The following is an 18,501-nucleotide window of genomic DNA, read 5'->3' on the forward strand; positions in this document are numbered from 1 at the left end:
GAACAGCGTTGTCTTTTTTTGAAATTTATTGGTAACTTCATATCTCTAGAATTGGACGAAGAGATAATTATCAGATGTCTATGGATAAGCCCGAGTAGCAGGTGTTTTGGGGTTGTGGTTGTGGTTGTGTTTTTTTTTTTTATTTATTTATTTTTTTTTATTTTCAGTGCTTAAGACGCGGCTATTCGATTTTGTATGAAATTGTTTTTCACCACTAATGTTTTGTCGAGACAAATAGAACAGGGATATCTAAAAAGGGTAGTGAAGATAATGGATCACCAGATAACCAAAACAGAAAGCATCTTGGCTGGGATATCTTTTATTTAATAACCCGGCCTTCATGGTAAATATCTTCTTCCGCTCATTAAGTCAGCCAAACATGTTCTTTCAATATTTCAAAGCACTGAAAAAAAAATATTCAAACGCAGAATGGCTTATATATAACTGTACTGTCAGTCTTTTAACGCCATCAGGGGGTTCATTGCCTGTAAATCATCAATAATGACGGTATTTCTTGGAAAGCGACATTATCAAAGCCTTTCTTGCCTACATGGGTTGCACCCTGAAAAACAACTTTCTCATTTTGTTTTAATCAGTTTCCTTCATTTGACCCGAAGTTAGCAAGCTTTCTTCTGTGCGTTGTTTGCTGGTTGCCTAGTCTAGGTGCTCTTCTTGGGCAACGTTTTAGTAAATGATTTGCTTGCGTAAACGGTATGCGCCGCCACCAGTCCGCGGAAGCGGCTGCGTTTAGTTTGATTTATTGCGGCGAAAGGACAATTTCAATTCTATGATGCTCGATTTCTATGACGCTTAGTTAAAGACGTACTTTGCGTCTTAGACGTACGAAAAATTCGCCATAGAATCGCTTTCGCTTTTAGTTTAGAGATCAACAAATAGGGAATTGAATGGACATAAGGTACGTTATGTGCGAATCGGACTTTTTCATGTATATTTTAAAGGTTGCATGTATAAGGCATCATTAGACTACAGTTTTTTCTTACTTATTAATAAGGTGTAGGTCTTGAAAAACAGCTGGAAAGTCACAATTAAAAGTTGGCTCACACTTTTTGTCAATGAAAGCAGTTTAGAGATATAACTGGTTATATATTTCAACATCAATTATATTCAAATAATTGACACGCGAGTGCGTGATAATTAATAAGTAGGACGGAAAAGTTAAGTCAACACAACTTTAAAAGCCATTTGCGCAGAGTTCAGTAGATAGCGATAAGCAACAAATGCTTCAGTTGACTCGTCCCTTAAATCAGTTTTAGTTAGACTGTGAGCAGTCTCTCTTTTGCTCGTAGTCTAAGTTTTGGCCCGTAAACCACAAAGCAAACTTCAGTTGCCGGTGTATCGCTAAAGTCATAACAACGCAAGTCGCCTTTTGCGTTTTGAAAGTTTTTATTTTTCATGTTTATAAACAACTGATTGAGTTTAAGAACCGTCAGTGAGATAAATACATTTGCTACAAATACGGAACAATGACTGAGGTAATTTCTTCGAAGTTGGGAAAAATTTAAAATTGATGAGACAGCTTTTCAATAAAACAGCTCAACTTATAACCTTAGCCATCTGCACCCGTCAAATAAAACTAAGTTATATCAGTCCAAGCTCAGTCATGTTTTTTGGCATAATTGCTTTGTAATGTGACAGCTGGAAGCAGGACATTTAGGCAATGTTAACCAATCACAAGCCACAGCATGAACAATTCACCCTTTGGTTTGGGATTTGAACCAATCAAATATCGAATACAAACTTTTCGATTCCTTGTTTATGTATTCAAGTTTTCCTTTCAGTTGACTTCACATTTCACTTGCTGAATCGTGTCATTGCATGTCTATTTGAGAACATAAGTGTTTCACCCTTGTGAGAGAATATTCAAAGCGCGTAAAAACAGTCAGCGCGATGAGCTGCGAAAACAGCCGTCCTTGCCGGGACGACCATATTGGCAAGCCGTGTCCGATTTGAAGTGTCAGGTGACAGAAACTCAAACATGCTGGAGACTTTTAGAAATATTCTGAATTTGTTTCGTTCTGACCTGTCACCGCCAAATTAATGATCAGAAAAATAAATTAACTGCTAGTTCAGCCCTGGAAGGAAAGAAAATCGACGACATAACAAAGATGAACAGCACTTGTTGTGATAGTGAAGAGTTCAGCATGGCAGTAAAGATAGTTTTATCAACGTGGTATGGTATCGCAGGTCTGGCGACCATAGTTGGAAACGCGGTTGTGTTGTGGCTGATCTCTAGAAATAGGTCGCTTAGAACAATTTCTAACTTGTTCCTAACTTCATTGGCGGCTGCGGACATTTTAGTAGGACTTGTTATAGACCCGGTATATATTCTTTTCAGAAGCTTGCTTTTTAAAACAGATACATATTTGCAAACCTACAGTAAAGCTATTGACTATCTCTGGATCCATACAACAGTGGCTACTGCATTCAACTTATGCTGTGTTACCTTGGAGAGGCACATCGCCATTTTTTATCCTCTCCGCTACGAAGACATTATCACTTACCCAAGATGTTACGTGCTGATAGCCACCGTTTGGTTTATGTCCTTGGTTCTCCCCTGCTCGAGGTTCTTGGTGGAGGATGTTTCAGTGCTACCAAGATTATATTTCTCTTTTGCAATAATCACGATTTTAATACCAATGATTCTCATAATTTTCTACTCTATTCGGAACTTAAAGGCTGCTTCAATGCAGTCCAGGCGAATAACTGTCAATACTGCACAGAATCAAGACGTTGTGATAAGAAGGAAAAAGAACTTCAAGGCTGCTAAGACGATCAGCATTGTGGTGGGGCTGTTTGTCGTTTGTTGGTTGCCGAGTTTAGTGACTTCTTTTGTGCATTGCCTGGGTAAAAGATTGATTTTCTATACGGTATGGAAGCCAGTCGAAGCGCTCGCATTGACTTCGTCGGCAATCAACCCGTGGGTGTACTGCTTGCGGAATGCCGAGTTCTACCAAGCCTTAACTGGTACTTTCCGATTTCTTAGAAGAAGGAATGCGGCGCAAAATGGGATTCGTCGTTCAGTTAAAAGATAAAAGGTCGACAGATTGTGAATTGAGTAAAGATTATGCTTGAAATCTGCCAGTTTGAATTTTTCAAGTTTAATTTAAAGTGGTACAAAATTAGTCATTTAGAGTTTAATTTCGTCTTACTATTGAAAAACGCCGCCTTCTCAAAAACAGCTGGAAAGTCACTATTAAAACTTGACTTTCCCGTTTTGTTGAGAAAAGCGGTTTTAAAAATGAACTCTGTGGACATTTCAGTATAATGGATGTTTGACCAAGCAGTGAAGGGTAGGGAAGGTAACAAGAAAAAACAAAGAAGCTTTTCATGGGGAAATGAATCATTGAATAACGACAACAAATGATGACGAAACAAAAATCTTCTATTCAACATGCAGATAGTTGTTCCAGTTAACTCGTCAGAATAGTCAGGACCTCCAGCTGTTTTGGCTTTGTTTTGTTTAGCTTTCTTGTTTTTATTTGTTTTGTTTTGTTTCATGCTTTGAGTTTATAGATCTCTCAAGACTTAATGATTCGTAACCGTAAACATTGATGCATAAAACGTGAATAATTAATTTTTGGGTGATATTTCAGGAAGAAATGGTTCTTGACTACCATGATCTTTTCTTTAATAACTATTTACGCCTCAGGTGAAATTTCCTCTAAATCCTTTTATATTTGTGTATAAGAACAATGCAGTCGAGTAAAGTTAAGAGAAGGTTTCAAACACAAACTAGAAAACATGGTGATTGTCTTAACCTCTAACTGACATTTGGCATACATTTGTCAGTGTAGGCATAAGAAGCGACTGCAAACAAGCCAAACTCGCAGATGAGTTTTTTTGTTATTACAATTCAGCAGACCTCTCACTAAACTCCGGCTTACGCCAATGGACTGGTTGTGGTGAATACTGATATTTCAGGAAGCATTGGTTTTTAAACACAGTAAACTGCTACAAGAACCTATATTTTCCAGGTTAGCTTTATATATGATATAGACCAGTCAGGGCCATAAATAGGTTCATAAGTGGTAAAAGTTCAAAATGGGTGTGGTCATAAGGGGATCTGGCCCAAATGGGGGTTTTAATACTAAAGACAATATAGTGAACCAGTCCAAACTCGAGGAAATTACGTGCAGCTGACGCAAAGCGCGGGAAAACGCGTGTGAGTGAGTCATGATTGGTTTTGGTTTTACTTCTGATTGGATGAAAAAGTGGCGCGAGTTTTTTTGAGCCAATCATGTAGCGTAGTTGATGCAAAACCAATTACTTTTCGAAACTCAATTGAAAACAGCTCTGTCTAAAACTAAAGGTTTTGTTTGTTTGTTTCTAGATTGGATTGTAAAAGAATCTTACAACTATTCTTTGTCTCCTTGCTTCCTTGTAATAATTATGGGGATTGTGTTTCGGGAGTGGGGTTACAACGGGCACGAGGAAAGGGCTCTTAATTTCTCCCACGCGCGCTCGCAAACCTCGTGATGACTTTTGAGGCTTCACTTGCTCAGTTGCACCTGCCACGCGGGCTAATTTCAAACGGAATCAGACTCCTTTATTTTGGCCATATTCGCCAGTGGCGGTTTCCTTTGCTGTATGAATTAGACGTTAAACAACCGCATAGGTAACAAAAACATTATTAGGAAATATATATTATATTTTTTGCACCTACTGCGATGGCTGTTAGCAATCCACCATGCGAGATCGGATCCTTAAAAGTAAGGAGACAAATACATACACCTGAAAGTTTCGCCACCATCACAGATAATTATTTGCGTCTGTAGCTCCTTTTCAAGAGGTGTTTTGTTGATATTCATTGCCGGATTAAAACTACACTTCCACGTCTCTAAACTGACTTTCTCCATATCTTTTCCGTTTAAAAATTCTATCGTTCCTCAAATGAGATAATGCTGGAATTACTTTTATGCGTGTCTTTATTTAGTAGGGATTTTTATTACTCAATTGATTTAATTTGTCCCTTGTGTTTGGATAACACAATGGTTGGAAAAGGTTTGTGTGTGCAATGACCTGCTGAGGTGTTTGTTTAATTTAGATGGAAAATTTCAGTTTGTGTACGGACAGCTTTCATTAATTTATCAATATTCACAGACCTAACAAAAAAAGTTTTAAAGCAAGTGGTGTTCCCTAAATGGTGATAGTATTTGGGGAGCAAATGATCGAATTTGGAGCTGAGCATGAAGCTAGTGGCCTACTAAAGGGGTCAATTTGTTCAGCTTCTGTAGATCTGATTCAAGATTCTAAACAGGCAATAAGCTCGTACGTGGCTGCATCTCCAAATGTCGTTCTATCCATAACAGCAACCCTAGGAAATATTTTGATCCTCACCGCCTTAAGCCATCGAGACTCAACGCTTCATCCGCCATCAAGACTCTTGTTCAGATGTCTTGCGACTACAGATCTCGGAGTGGGAGTGATTTCGCAACCACTTTTCATTATTCATGTCGTGTCCGTCATCAACAAATCCTGGAAACTCTGTTTTATCAGTGAGCGTTTAGCGTACATTACCGCCGCAGGGCTTTGTGGCGTCTCCGTCTTCACGTTGACTGCAATAAGCGCCGGCCGACTGCTAGCCTTGACGTTAAGGATGCGTTATAGAGAGCTCGTGACTCTTACAAGGATACGACTTGTTATTGCCCTCATATGGTTTATAAGCTTCGCAAATGCTTTACTGTACTTACTGGATCAACGTATTTTCTTAATAGGATGTTTCATTGTAATCGTTACTGCTGTGGTAATCGCCACCATTTGCTACTTTAAAATATATCTCATGCTTCGACGGCAAAAGTCACGAGTTGAAGATCATTTGAACCAAGGGCGACAGGCTGCGTCAAGCCTTAACGTCGAAAAGTACAAGAAGACAGTTTTGAGTGCCCTCTGGGTTCACATTACCTTAGTAGTTTGTAATCTACCGTATGCTGTAGTGACAACAGTTAAAACAATTCGCGGTAATACTCCTTCCCTCTTTATAGTCGAGGCTTTCGCTGCCACCCTGGTTTTCCTCAACTCATCTTTGAACCCAGTTCTTTATTGCTGGAAGATAAAAGAAGTGAGACAAGCAGTTAAACAGACAACGGCAAATTTCGGATGTCTTTGAAAGAAGAAGGATGACTTTTCACCTTTCGTTCGAGTCAAACCACCACCTAACTAGTGTAGTCGATGTACGAATATTACGATACGATACGATACTTTATGTTATTGTGGTTAACACTCGATGCCTTTTCCGCCTAATCTTGAAACCACCCTGATGTATACAGAAACCTCTTATGCGAAGTTTTTTCTTAAAGCAGAAAAGGAACAAAACAATTTAATATAATCGGGCTTCGGGAGATCGACATTAGATAGTTACTCCTTTATCTCTTCTCTTCGTATTTATATTTTCCTTCTGTAGCACAAAAATAGTTTTCAAGCAGGCTTGCCGGAAAAAGAGATGGTCCAAATTGATGAGGTAAAATGATTGTTTACAATTTAATGCTATAATGTTGTTGAGATATAAGACCTTAAAAATTGCACGACCGTGTTTGGTTACACTTTACCTCAAATTTGATTTACAGTAGTTTTACATGAGCAAACTGATTAAGAATAGGCCCCTTCCTAGACCATGGTCTCTTAAAATTCTCTTCCCCACCCAGCTTTCTTTCAATGCTGAATCTTTATGTAAATTAGACTTCCCAGATAGCTTCACTGGTCTGCTTGCTGTTCCAGCGACAGCAGCTCACTTATATTCTGAATTTTCATGTACAATACGCAAAGATACATCTATAGTGGACTTGTACTTACCTTTTGCTGTTTTACTATGTTTTCATTGCCAATCAGGCCATGGGGTAAGATCTCCTGCGTTAACTACTACTCGCAACAGAACTAACCCAGAAGCAGGCTATAATATGCCTAAATCAAACCACACAACATTTAAAGTCAAGTTTTCTTTTGATCTCAAAATGCAGGGATCATTTTCCTCACATGTAGTCAATGTATATCAAAGTACTCGCAAGACCTACAGGAACACAACAGTCAGCTCCAGCTCTCTGAAGTCATTTCCATGTTGTGTTAGCCAGCACTACGGATAACCTCATGAGTGCAGCTGCTTGGTTGATGCACGGCATTTTCAAGCCACCCTGACCTCAGATAACTTCACTGGTCTGCCTAGTGCTTCAAGTAATGAGAAATATATAGCTCACTTACACCCTAAATTTACACGTAAAAATTAATAATAATAATATTGAAACATATTGCTGAAAAAGCCATCAACGTTCAACCTTAGAAGTACTTACATCAACATGGCCTATTAAATTTGTTTCATTCGGGGTTTTAGACCGACACCATTCAACCCTGACAGAGGGTTGATCTGGAGAAACAGTTTCTGGGAGAATGCACTTTGCTCGAGATTCTTCTGCGTAAAACGAAAGGAATCTTGTTTGGAACCTTCGGTAAATGTAAAACCTCCTGCGATAACTACAACACGTATTTGTAACAGGAAACTCAGGAGCAGGCTATAATATGCCTTAAGTAAACCCATAAAGCAGGCCTCTTGCAAAAAATGAATTACAATTAAAATTACCGATAAACCAATTTTGCTCTTAGATGTACTTGCTACATGTACAGTACCTGATCTCCTACCACATATCGGTGGATGTAGGGTGGAATGGCATTTCTACTTTACATGTATTTTAATTTTCCTGTTGTGAACAATATGAAATTCAAATGCCCACTACTTCATTCAGTTTTGAAAAGTAATCATAAAGAATCAGCAATTAATTCAGCACTCCAGAGCACTGAACCCCAGATCCGGTTGACTTGCACCCCTTTAAAACCTCAAGTCTAGTTTGATTTCTTATTGTTAGGCTGCAACAGACTAGGGACATTGTTTGTGTTGTGTACCTTATTGTTCGTTTGGCCACTTACAAGGAAATTGTAAACGGTGCAGGTTGCCCCCTCTTTCCCACCCAGATCCAGCGGCTTGGGTTAGAGCCCTGGTTGGGGTCACTGTCCAATGTTCTTCGACACTGAGACACTTAACTCCCACAGTGCTTCACTCCACCCAGGTGTATTAATGGCTTGTACCATTTTGATGGACTAGAATCCCATCCAGTAGGAGGTAGAAATACTCCTTCATGTAGTCTACTTTGCATTCAACCAAAAATGCCAAAAATTCTGAAACTGGTGCATATGGTAGATAGATTTCCTGGAAAAGTTTCCAGAGTATCCGGAAATTGTTGAATTTCCGTAAAGCGAACGATTCAACAGAAAATTCCGGAACTTTCTGGGAAGACAGTCGCATGGAATTTTCGATATACCTTGCAACGTTGTCCTCTTTCCCAGGAATTTTGGAAGATGCTGTTCCATTCGCCAAGGGAAATTCCCGAAAACCCATACCGTAATTTTTGGTCTAATGGAAAGCACCCGTAGTCATGTCATGCTTAATAGAGAAAATGGAAATAAGCGTTCATGGACAACTAGACTGAGACATGCATTATCCTTTATCCTGTAACAACACCACTGTGCATGTAAAAGGCAGCTCCTGACTATTCATATTACATATGTGTAATTTACGTCTGGTCGTTTACGACACTTTGATATAGTTGCCAAAATGCTACAATTTTCTCTTATAAACGTAAATGACATGAACTATATATCTAACATGTTCTTGTGTGACTTAGCGGTATGATAGCTCATCAGCCTATTCAAGTGTCAAAGTGTATCAGCTTGAACAAAAAGCCCAGAAATGTTTGTCTGTGGGCAAAATTTTATACCCTGGGTGCCAGAGATTTTTCTTGCGCGGTTTATTTCTATTGCTTGTGCCGGCCTTCGGCCGCCGAAGCGAAGCGAAGTATTTCCGTCCGCCGCGCGCGAGAAAAAACATCTGATACCCAGGGTAAAAGTTTTAGCGCTCGGATTGCACTGCAGTTCGTGATTGCATAATCTACACCACAACTACCCTACAGATTGCTCACGCAATCTCCGGGTTTGATCTGTTATTGTTGAGTTATCGAATTCCTCCGGCGTAGTGTGGAAGGAAAACATTTGAAGCATTTTCAGAGTGAAAACGCCGTTTTCAAATTTCTTCAGCGTGGTGTGTCAGCGTGGTGTGGAGGCGCGGGGGGTACTCCCATGTAAAATGGACGGGGGTGGAGCGGGGTGCTCGTCGTAACTTTCAGGGGTTAAAAAAAAGTGATTTTGACACCTCTTAGGGTGTTGAGCCTCAAAAGGTTCATAGCGGGAGCTTTTGCGATAACTTTTAGAGTATTGAGCCCAAAAAAAATGTGACAGGAGAGAGAATGTGTTCTCTTAGAATTGGTACCCCTTATGAGGTGAAAAAACATTTCATGCCACGCCCCAAAAAACGGGATCTTGGTATCTCTTAGGGGTTCTTTTCAAAATTGCCGACGAACACCCGCGTCCTTTTTATGTGGGAGTCCTTAGCCGTCCCAAGGGGTGGACGGGGCGTGAGTCACAAAGGTGCGTATCACCCGGCGAGTGTCAGACTGCGAGTACCCTGCTAGATCCATGTTACGCCGCAATATGAAACAACTAACGCAAAATCTAACGTGAAATGTAACATTAATTCGAATCGTAACAACGTTTGATGCAAAATTTAACACTTTCTTTAACGGAATTTTAACAACTTTTTAACGTAAAATGTAACAGCTTCTTTAACGCGAAATCATGTAACAACCTTACTGAGAATTATCGGTAGATATCTCAGTTGAATTCCTATGATGCGCCTTGTAGGACGTACTGTGCCGGGGTACTGTGAGACAAGGAGCAGCTGATACCACATCCAAGGGGAGAGTCTGCGCGGTCTGGATGCTAGTCCGCGGTAGTAGATTCTATTGAATGCCGTTTTAATTTTATAATTATTTTTTGTGTACATTTCGTTGACCGGATTTATCGGTGAGGGTACACCTGTAGTTTTGAAGCCAGTTTGGCCTGAATTTGAGCATTTTGGTCTGAAAAATGTTTGCATATTCCGGTCACTATATTCGTACCCTCGGTATTGGACTGGAACTAGCTTGTAACTGAGACTAATGCGGGAAGTCTTTTCAAATGCAAATGACTCTAATCTCTTTTTAATGATATTCTCCGTACGAGCCTCCATTGTGAGCTAGTTCCAGTCTCATACCGAGAATACGAGAGTGTAGAACTTATTTCTAACTTTAGCTAACTTTTTTATTTTTCTAGTTCATGTGTCTCTTGTCTGAACCGAGGCACTTGTTGGGTAAGGCCTTGCCTGAATATACTGTATAACGATTTACATGTAAGGATCAGGTTTGAAAAAGAGTAGGGAAAATAGCGTTGTTTGCTTTTAAAGTGTCGACGCGCCGCACACCCCCCACCCAAATGTTCGTGGAACACCCCCTTCCGGAAGATAGCCGACTTTGTTAGCGCGAGATGGCAAAACGCCATCACAACCAGGTTGGAGAGTTATAGCAGTGCCATAGAATTCTTCGTTCTTACAGCTTTCTTCGATTTAGGGTTAGCCATGAGAGGAATTCTCGCGCGTTTAGCCCTTGCGAGCTAACAAACTCAAGTTATTATTATTTGTAAAAATGCCTAATGGCTGACTACCTAACTACCTATAAATTTCCTGCCAGGAGGTACGAAGAGGGAGGTTCGGACCCGTCACAACAGACTTCAACTAAAATATCAACCATGAAGGCATGAATGAAAGTGGATCAACATATCCCGGGGGAGGGGTTCTCCCTGAAATCTACCTGGGACACTGTTACGGCATATATGAACATTTATCTTTGAATCATAATCTGTCCCAGGCATTGACCGCCGGATCGCCTGCGACGTTGAACTGAGTTGAACTTGGCAGGCAAGCCGGTGGTTGTCGGCGATTGTAAGCGATGAAAATATTTTATGTGAACATCGTCTGCCGACGCAACGGCGATTCGATCCATATTTACAGGTGGAATGGTTGAAAATTGCGCCCATTCGATTTGTATTTCGCGTCGGCGATCCATCGCAGATGCGCCGGGGACCGTCCAACATTTTCAGTTGCAACCGACGACTACGTCGCAGTTAGGTCGGCGGGGATATGAGAACCAGGCTTTATATGGGCTATATAGGTATATGCGGTCCTAAAGGGTATATGGTTTTTCAGCCGTTTTAGTCATAAATAGGGTATCAAATATGGATTACGCGCGAATATTGTCACGACACCAACTCGCGCGGGTCACGCGCGAGATGAGTGAACGCTCCCACCATTCTTTGCAACCACAGGTCGTCCATGTTGTTGAACCGCCAAAGTTGAACGAGGCTGAAAAAAGGCAGACTAAAAGGTTAATTTGTTCTTATTCACTGTGTATTTAGTACCTTTCCTTGTAGTGCTCTCATGCTTTATTCGTATGGAGGACTTTCTCCTTATCAGTGTACCTGGTGTAATTTATTCAGGGATGAACTTCGCTTGGAGCTGGAGAACTCCGTTGGCGAGCGATTGAACTCGGATTGCAGGTAAGCTTTTTGGACAAACAAAATATATTTGATTTATTTACATTGCCTACTGTAGTAATATGTACTTCTTCCCCTTTTGATCGGGTTCCAGCTTGCTTCTAAGTTAGCTTCGTTCTGCACGAAACATCATCATGTATGTCCCCTCCCGCTATATGTGTGTTTTCGTGAGTGTTGTCCCCCCCAACGGCGAAAGCTTCAGTATTATCGCGAGTGCTACCCCCCCACCACACACACACACACACACACACACACACAGCAGACAAGATCAAATAAATAGAATGGCTATATCTGCCCTAGAAGGTGAATAATTTTATCTCAGATGAATTATTTGTCTTTGTTTAATCATAACCAGAGTTTTTAGTGTAATTTATCTGGAATGAGACAACACATGGCAATTAAGCTTATGCGTAAACTGCTATATGTTTTGGAAATTAATTTGTTTGCAATGCTTTTACTTGTAATGTACATATTTGTGTCAGTCAAGTTGAAACCACCACATCCCCTCCCTATGCCCACAGGGGAGGGGGTACTCCCAGAAAAATTGGGTGGAGGCACTTCCGAAAACCCTTGCCCTATTTAAGAGCCAAATCGATTCTTTTTGCTACAATTTTTCCTACCCTATTAATTAATGTCCTGACCAAAAATTTGATACCCTATTTAAGTATTAACCCTAGCTGTTTCAGACCTGGCAACATTTAAAGTGCCCATAATGTCAAATTTTTGCTTTCTCATCTGATTCTTCACCAAGTTAACTTTCTTGGAAAAATTTTTTCGATTTGCATAAAACGCAATTTTTTTATAATTTTTTAAAGACGTTCAAAATTGCCGCCATTTTGGTCAACCATTCACACCAGTCTTCCTCGGTTTGAAGTGAGTTGTGACGTAGGTTCAGGGACAAGTGATTGGAGTCGTGACTTACCTGACTTGAAAACAAGTGGGAATTTTGCTTCAGAGTTGTCTACATTTAGTTGAAAATGGCAGTTATATAATAAATGGTTTAAACCTAGGAGTATTAGTAGTTTGTATCTTAGTGTGATTGTCTGGGTGAAGGTTGTGTTCATCTTTCCAATCTAAATATTGTATGAACTGATTGAAGTTTCAATTTTTTAAAATTTCTATCTGCATTCCGGATGTTTATAATAGAACAGTGGTTCAGAAGTGCAATTGTGATATTAATATCTGTTACTTCTGTTAAAACGTCACTCAGTTTAGATCAGTCATGACCCTACCCCATTAATACAGTCAACCCATTAATACAGCCAAATTTTCATGGCCTGTTGGTGACCGTATTAATGGGGTTCCACCGTAGGTTGCTGGTATCCATTTGTAGTCTTTGGTGAAGTTAGTTTCTGTTTGAGTAAAGTGCTGTGTTCAAGATCATAACTCTGAAAGGACTTTGGAAGGCTTCTTAATTTGGGGACTATTTCAACTGGTGTTATGCCACTATGCCATAAACATTTGTACAGTATCTAAATTTTTTCTATTTCTTCTTTTGAACAGCTGAAGACAAAATACCTGAGGACAAGACAGGAGGAGGATACTATCCACAAGCTTACTCTTACTAGAATGATGATGATTTTTTTTTTTTTTTTGCGATCCAGGACCAGGTAAACACTTGTGTTCTTATGCAATGATCAAATCAAGACTTAACCTGGTTCATTCAGGGGAATGCCCCAAGGACATCCCTACAGGGTGCTCAAGTCATCAAATTCTACAGCAGAAAAATAATTAAAATGCACCACCATTTTTTTTTGCTTTTTTAATTAATGCACTATTATTACAGGATCCAAAATAGTCAGGGAAATTTTTGTTTTTCAAAATCAGGGAAAGTTCACCTGGGGAATAAATGGAGAAAATGGGAAGGTTCCCTTTTATACTGTACCTTTGCAAAAAAAAAAAATAACTAGACCAAACTACTGACCTAATTCCATTCAAATTAATACTTATAGTATGACACACTTTCAAAAAGTGACCACCAAACTAACTACAGTGTAAGAACGGACATTACTCAACTTATACCAGCAACTACTCACCCCTACAGTAGTCACTACGGTATTTCTTGACCTCAACAGAACTCACAGGATGTTCTTCAACGAGCCTCAACACAAACTTCACCTAAAGTAAACCAGTTGAATCAGACCATAACTGATCAGTCTCTGATTACTACCTTTTTATAATGGCTTGACAGGTTCTCAAAGCATCAGTGCTTTTACACTAGACAAACTACTTAATGAAACTTGTCCACTTTTTTTCTTTGTGGTTGGCAACTTGACAGTTGTTCCTTTGGGCACATCAGAATGGGACATACTGTAATGACTTCCTCAATCCACCCCCCTCCCCCAACTCCTCAACCCTTTCATGATTCACTATTATTTCCCAGGGCTCCCCAGGTTAAGGATTAGTTTTGAGTTGATCATTGCATTCCTTGATGTAAACCAAGTTTTGCTTTTAATTTTGAAATACCACAGACATGCAAATAATTTAAAATACTTTCATTGGCTCCAAAAGTAAATTAGTTTTAAAGTGGATAACATTTCATTTGGTTATATTTTATGTTTTTACTGTATTTCCTCCTTGAAACCCCTGTTGGACTTGCTGATTTTTGCCCATACATGTATGTAAGAAGGGGAAGCTCTTTGGAAGAGGGGCTTAACAGTAATAACAAATATCAAAACTGCAATTTATATGTTGAAAAGGAGATTTGGAAAGACTTCCTTATTAGAATGGAGACTCGATATAATCCATACTTCCAATTCAAAGTTCTAGGATTGTACGAAACAGTCAGATAATCTGCATAAATTTATCATTGACACCAACAGGAAATTCTGTCCTTTTTTACCTCAACTGGAAGGGCTTACAAATTTATGGCTGAAAGAGTGCTGAGCTGCTGTTTCACTGCTACACTGTAATATGATCACCCATCATATGGATCAAAACAGGCAAAAGAAAGAGATTGGGGCTAATTATAAGGGATACTGGATAGAAGGAGTTGAAAGGAAATTCTGACTGAAATTCATCATTTAACACCCCCCCTCCCCCTTCCCCTGAAAAACAAGTTAAAACAAATGGGCAGGTTGGACTCTTTACAGAGGGAAGGGGCCAACTGAAGAAATAAAGTAATTTTCCAGGAGAGTGTGTCTGAACACTTCTGAATGTAGATGCCTGATCATTTCATTCGTTCTTGTTCTACATGTACATGTATATTTTAAAATATTTCTGCAGTCCAATTGTAAAGATAATTTTCTTCCAAAAATTTCCTTTCTAGCTAGTGAAAAATGAAACTCGGCATCAGAAGTCAAGGGATTTTTTTCAACTTAAAAAAGGTCACTCCAAGAAGCTTACTTTTATTGTCTTTGTTTGCAACTGACTTGCATTCTAATGTATTTTTTCCAAGTGATTATCCACTATCTTTAATGCTATCATTTCTGAACTTTAACTTCAACTTCACATTATTTTGCACTTACAGTTAATGTTTTGAAATTACAATATTAGTATAAACGAAGAAAAAAGATACAATAGTCATACATAACAATTAAAGGTGACAATGGTCTTTAGTTTGTGCATGGAGGCTAATAGAACCCCGAGGTTATCGAGTTAACCTCCATCTCGTTTGAGTGAACATCAAAAACATGGGAGTAGAAGGACGGATTACTAAAGGAATGAGCTAGAAGAATTGTGGAATCTTACGTTTGATATTGCTGAGATAGAGCATAGTTTTTAACACTTTTGGAAGTCTTTTCCAAGTCTGTTTGCCTCAAAATAATATGGCTCAAGAGCAGCCATAACCCAGAGTGGTAGTTAAAATGCTTGTCAGAAGCCATTTGGACAAAATCTCTTGGATGGAATGATGCAACAGAGGTGCAGCCTGGCTGCTGAGTGCTGTTCAAAATGGCAGCCTTTATGTCAAATTTTGGGCTTCCTTGAAGACAAATTTCATAAGGAAAACCTGCACTTTAGAGGCTGAAACTTCTGTAAATGGCTAAACTTAGTGCGAGGTTTTTATTAGCGTTGACAAAAGATATATGTTTATTTACAGCTTTTGGAGTGACCATCGCCTTAAACCATTTTAAAACAAGAAACAACGAGAGACTTCATTTTGTAGTCCAATGAATTTTTATTGACATGCTGAACAAAAACGCTGCTGTTGTGGCCACAGTGTCTTGATAAATTAATTGCTAAGAAAGTGAATATAATTTGGCAAATTGATAATTGAGTAACTGCTAAATTGAAGATTCGTTATCAAAATATGTTAAGGGCTGATTGGTTTTAGCAGTGGTTGTTACAGTTGACAATGAGAATAGAGTTATTGGGTAACTAATATTATTACTCTCTGAAAAGCTGTTTTACAAATTCTATGGCTTGCCTGTAATTTATTTTGAAGAATTCTTTGTTTATGTTTATTGACATTATTATTCACATTCTTCTCTGAGGTGTTATCCACTTTCAACAAATTTATGTAGAATGCATGTTGTTGGTTGCGATGTCTGTTAGTTTTCATTTGACCTCTGTTTGGTTATGCATGTCTGTGGTATTTGTAGTTACTGTACAGTGGCCCATTGGTACAGATATGACTTCACCATTCAGTTATTTATTAACACTTATCCCTTCAGCATGAGTTTGAAAACAATACATTTTGCAAGCTACCCAAATCTGCTAAGTACTTGGAAAATATGACGACTGGCAATGAAAAAGTTTGGACTATTTTGGTTTGTACAATCTGTGCAAATGTTAAAATGAAATGTTGATGAAGTAAAACAAAAATAGTAGTAACTGCACTTTGCTATTCAAAAGTTCTACAGGGCAGGGGGACGAGTGTTTTCAAGTTCCAAAATGTCAATTGTGTATCCACTCAATCAAAGAGGTTAGTTTCGATTTCTGCTGAATTCCAAATACTTTGACAATACGGCTTTATCAAAACGAATTATTGATCAGTAGAAAATGAAAATGGTGATTCCATTTTGCTATTCAGTGTTTTTATCACTGGCATTTTTTGTGGAGTTGAAAACGTTACGAGTTTTCAAAAAGATTTAATTTTGATTTCTGCCAAACTCTCATTACTTTGACTATGTAGATTTATTACAGTGCATTATTAATGAATTTAGAAATCAAAATTGGGATTTCACTTTGTGATTCAGATATTTTATTTCTTTTTAGAAAACGGTACTGAGAAAATACGCGCGCTGATTGGTTAAAAATCGTGTTTCTATAACTCGATGTAAACACAGAACTAGCACAAGCGGTCGACGTAATGATGGCGCGAGCAAAAAGAATTTACATTTTGATAATCAAAGTTGACAAGTTGTTTTCCTTTTTTTCATCGCGGTGTTTTCTAAAAGAAACAGAAAACATGTTCTTCATGTTTCTATCGAGTTATAGAAACACTCGTAAAAGTTTGGGAGAACTCGAAAAAGCTGTGGAAACACTCGCCTGCGGCTCGTGTTCCCACAGCATTTCTTGTTCTCCCAAACTTCCACTCGTGTTTCTATAACTCGATGGAAACACGGTACATGTTTTCAATTTCTTAATTGAAAATTAACTCTCATAACTTTGTCTGAACTTTTGCTGAAGTGATAAGTACAAAATAAATGTCAATCAGCTGTTCTATTTATTAATCCCTTTGAAATTAGGCAATGAAAATAATCATGAAAATAATTACACCCCATTTGGTTTGTGTTTTAAGTGAAGTCTCTTGACAAAACAGTATGGGCCATTGTAAAGTTAGTGATATGAGGAGATCGCTGCTGAAATGCAATGTATGTTATAAAGCTCTCAGAACCACAAAGACGCACTACTTGAGGATATAGCTGTCTTTACATTTCGATACAATATAATCTCTTGCTAAGTCATATTTACAGATTCTCTTGAAATATTGCAAAATTATTTATTATAAATTTACACTCACAGAGAAAAAAATTTTAAAAGGCACTTAATTTTCTTGAGGATTTAGCTGTCTCTAAACTTGGATACAATTTAATTTGTAATTCAACTTAAAACAATGTTCTTGAAATACTTGAAAATTCTTAAAATTATTTGAAAATTTACAATTAAAAGGAAAGTTAAAAACATGCATGCATTTTATTGCCTTGAGAATGTAGCCGTCGCCAAAGTTGGATACTATTTTAATCTTTAATTCATATTTTACAAAATTAATTGTCTTGAAATATTGCAAAATTTTTAAAATTATTTGGAAATTTACTATCACAATTTAAATTTGCATTAAATTATCCAGTCGTTGTTTTTGTAATCCCGTTTATAGTGCGTCTTCGTGTTTAATACCTCATTTCATTGCTGTATTTGTGAGGCACAAAATGTGCTTAGTTGCTCAGTTTGGAAAATGGCTTTTCCGGATTATTTTATTTTTCGGGACCAACGCTTTTGACGTCAATATCGGGCAAAAAAGTCATTGTCGCGTTCCGCGTTTGCATTTTCTTTTACATGCTGAAATTTTATCGCAGGGTTTGTTGTTTATTTTCAAGGAGCTACAGTGAGTTACAGGTTCATATCTCGCAAATTCGATGATGTTACGCATTTTTACGCCTGTGAATTGCGGTCTAGATATCTGTAACCGAATTATAGCGTGACATGCAAAGACTCGCGTCACGCTTAGGTAAAGACGTTCTTTGACAGTTACACTAAGTGTGAATACCGAAGGGCCAACTTATTTTAAAATCGACTTCTTGAGCAACTAAGTACAGTTTGCAACTCTCAAATACTACAGTGAAAACGCGATAGAAGTACAATGAGAGTTTTATGGCAGACATTTTTTTAAGTAGTTGTTTTCTTAAAAGCAGAACTTGGTTTGTGGTCCTTTTATTCATTGTAATCTCTTACGCAACTAATCTCGTAATGTCTTCGATGGCGGCGTGACAAGTGCGTTGTATGAAACATTGGGTCGTGTAACGGACAGAATTTATGCGAAACAGTTGCTACAGCGGTTGGAGAAAGTTGGAACTTAGTTCTACTTTCTGTAACCGTTGAAGCGACTTATTTTGCGAACGTTTTGTCCGTTGCGCG

At 38.5% G+C, this 18,501-nt stretch overlaps 2 protein-coding genes and 1 long non-coding RNA gene across 3 annotated transcripts; all 3 read left to right on the forward strand.

The window, feature by feature from the left end:
• The first annotated feature begins 1,807 nt into the window (after positions 1–1,807).
• On the forward strand, positions 1,808–4,377 carry LOC110064203 (beta-1 adrenergic receptor-like). Its single transcript, XM_089275603.1, has one exon. The coding sequence runs from the start codon at positions 2,127–2,129 to the stop codon at positions 3,051–3,053; it is 927 nt and encodes a 308-aa protein (XP_089131729.1). The 5' UTR covers positions 1,808–2,126; the 3' UTR covers positions 3,054–4,377.
• A 784-nt stretch (positions 4,378–5,161) lies between these two features.
• Positions 5,162–6,127, forward strand: LOC110064202 (adenosine receptor A3-like). Its single transcript, XM_020771207.2, has one exon. The coding sequence runs from the start codon at positions 5,162–5,164 to the stop codon at positions 6,125–6,127; it is 966 nt and encodes a 321-aa protein (XP_020626866.2).
• A 5,090-nt stretch (positions 6,128–11,217) lies between these two features.
• Positions 11,218–13,390, forward strand: LOC110064287 (uncharacterized). Its single transcript, XR_002298317.2, has 3 exons — positions 11,218–11,315; positions 11,428–11,487; positions 12,988–13,390. It is a non-coding gene; the product is annotated as an uncharacterized LOC110064287 (long non-coding RNA).
• Positions 13,391–18,501: the final 5,111 nt, after the last annotated feature.

This window comes from Orbicella faveolata, unplaced genomic scaffold, assembly GCF_042242905.1.
Source record: "Orbicella faveolata isolate gen_17 unplaced genomic scaffold, um_ofav_v1 contig_36, whole genome shotgun sequence".
Classification (NCBI taxonomy): domain Eukaryota; kingdom Metazoa; phylum Cnidaria; class Anthozoa; order Scleractinia; family Merulinidae; genus Orbicella; species Orbicella faveolata.

Excerpts from the sequence above, each read along its gene's own strand:
- LOC110064203 (XM_089275603.1), top strand. The coding sequence starts at position 2,127 with ATGAACAGCACTTGTTGTGATAGTGAAGAGTTCAGCATGGCAGTAAAG.
- LOC110064202 (XM_020771207.2), top strand. The coding sequence starts at position 5,162 with ATGGTGATAGTATTTGGGGAGCAAATGATCGAATTTGGAGCTGAGCAT.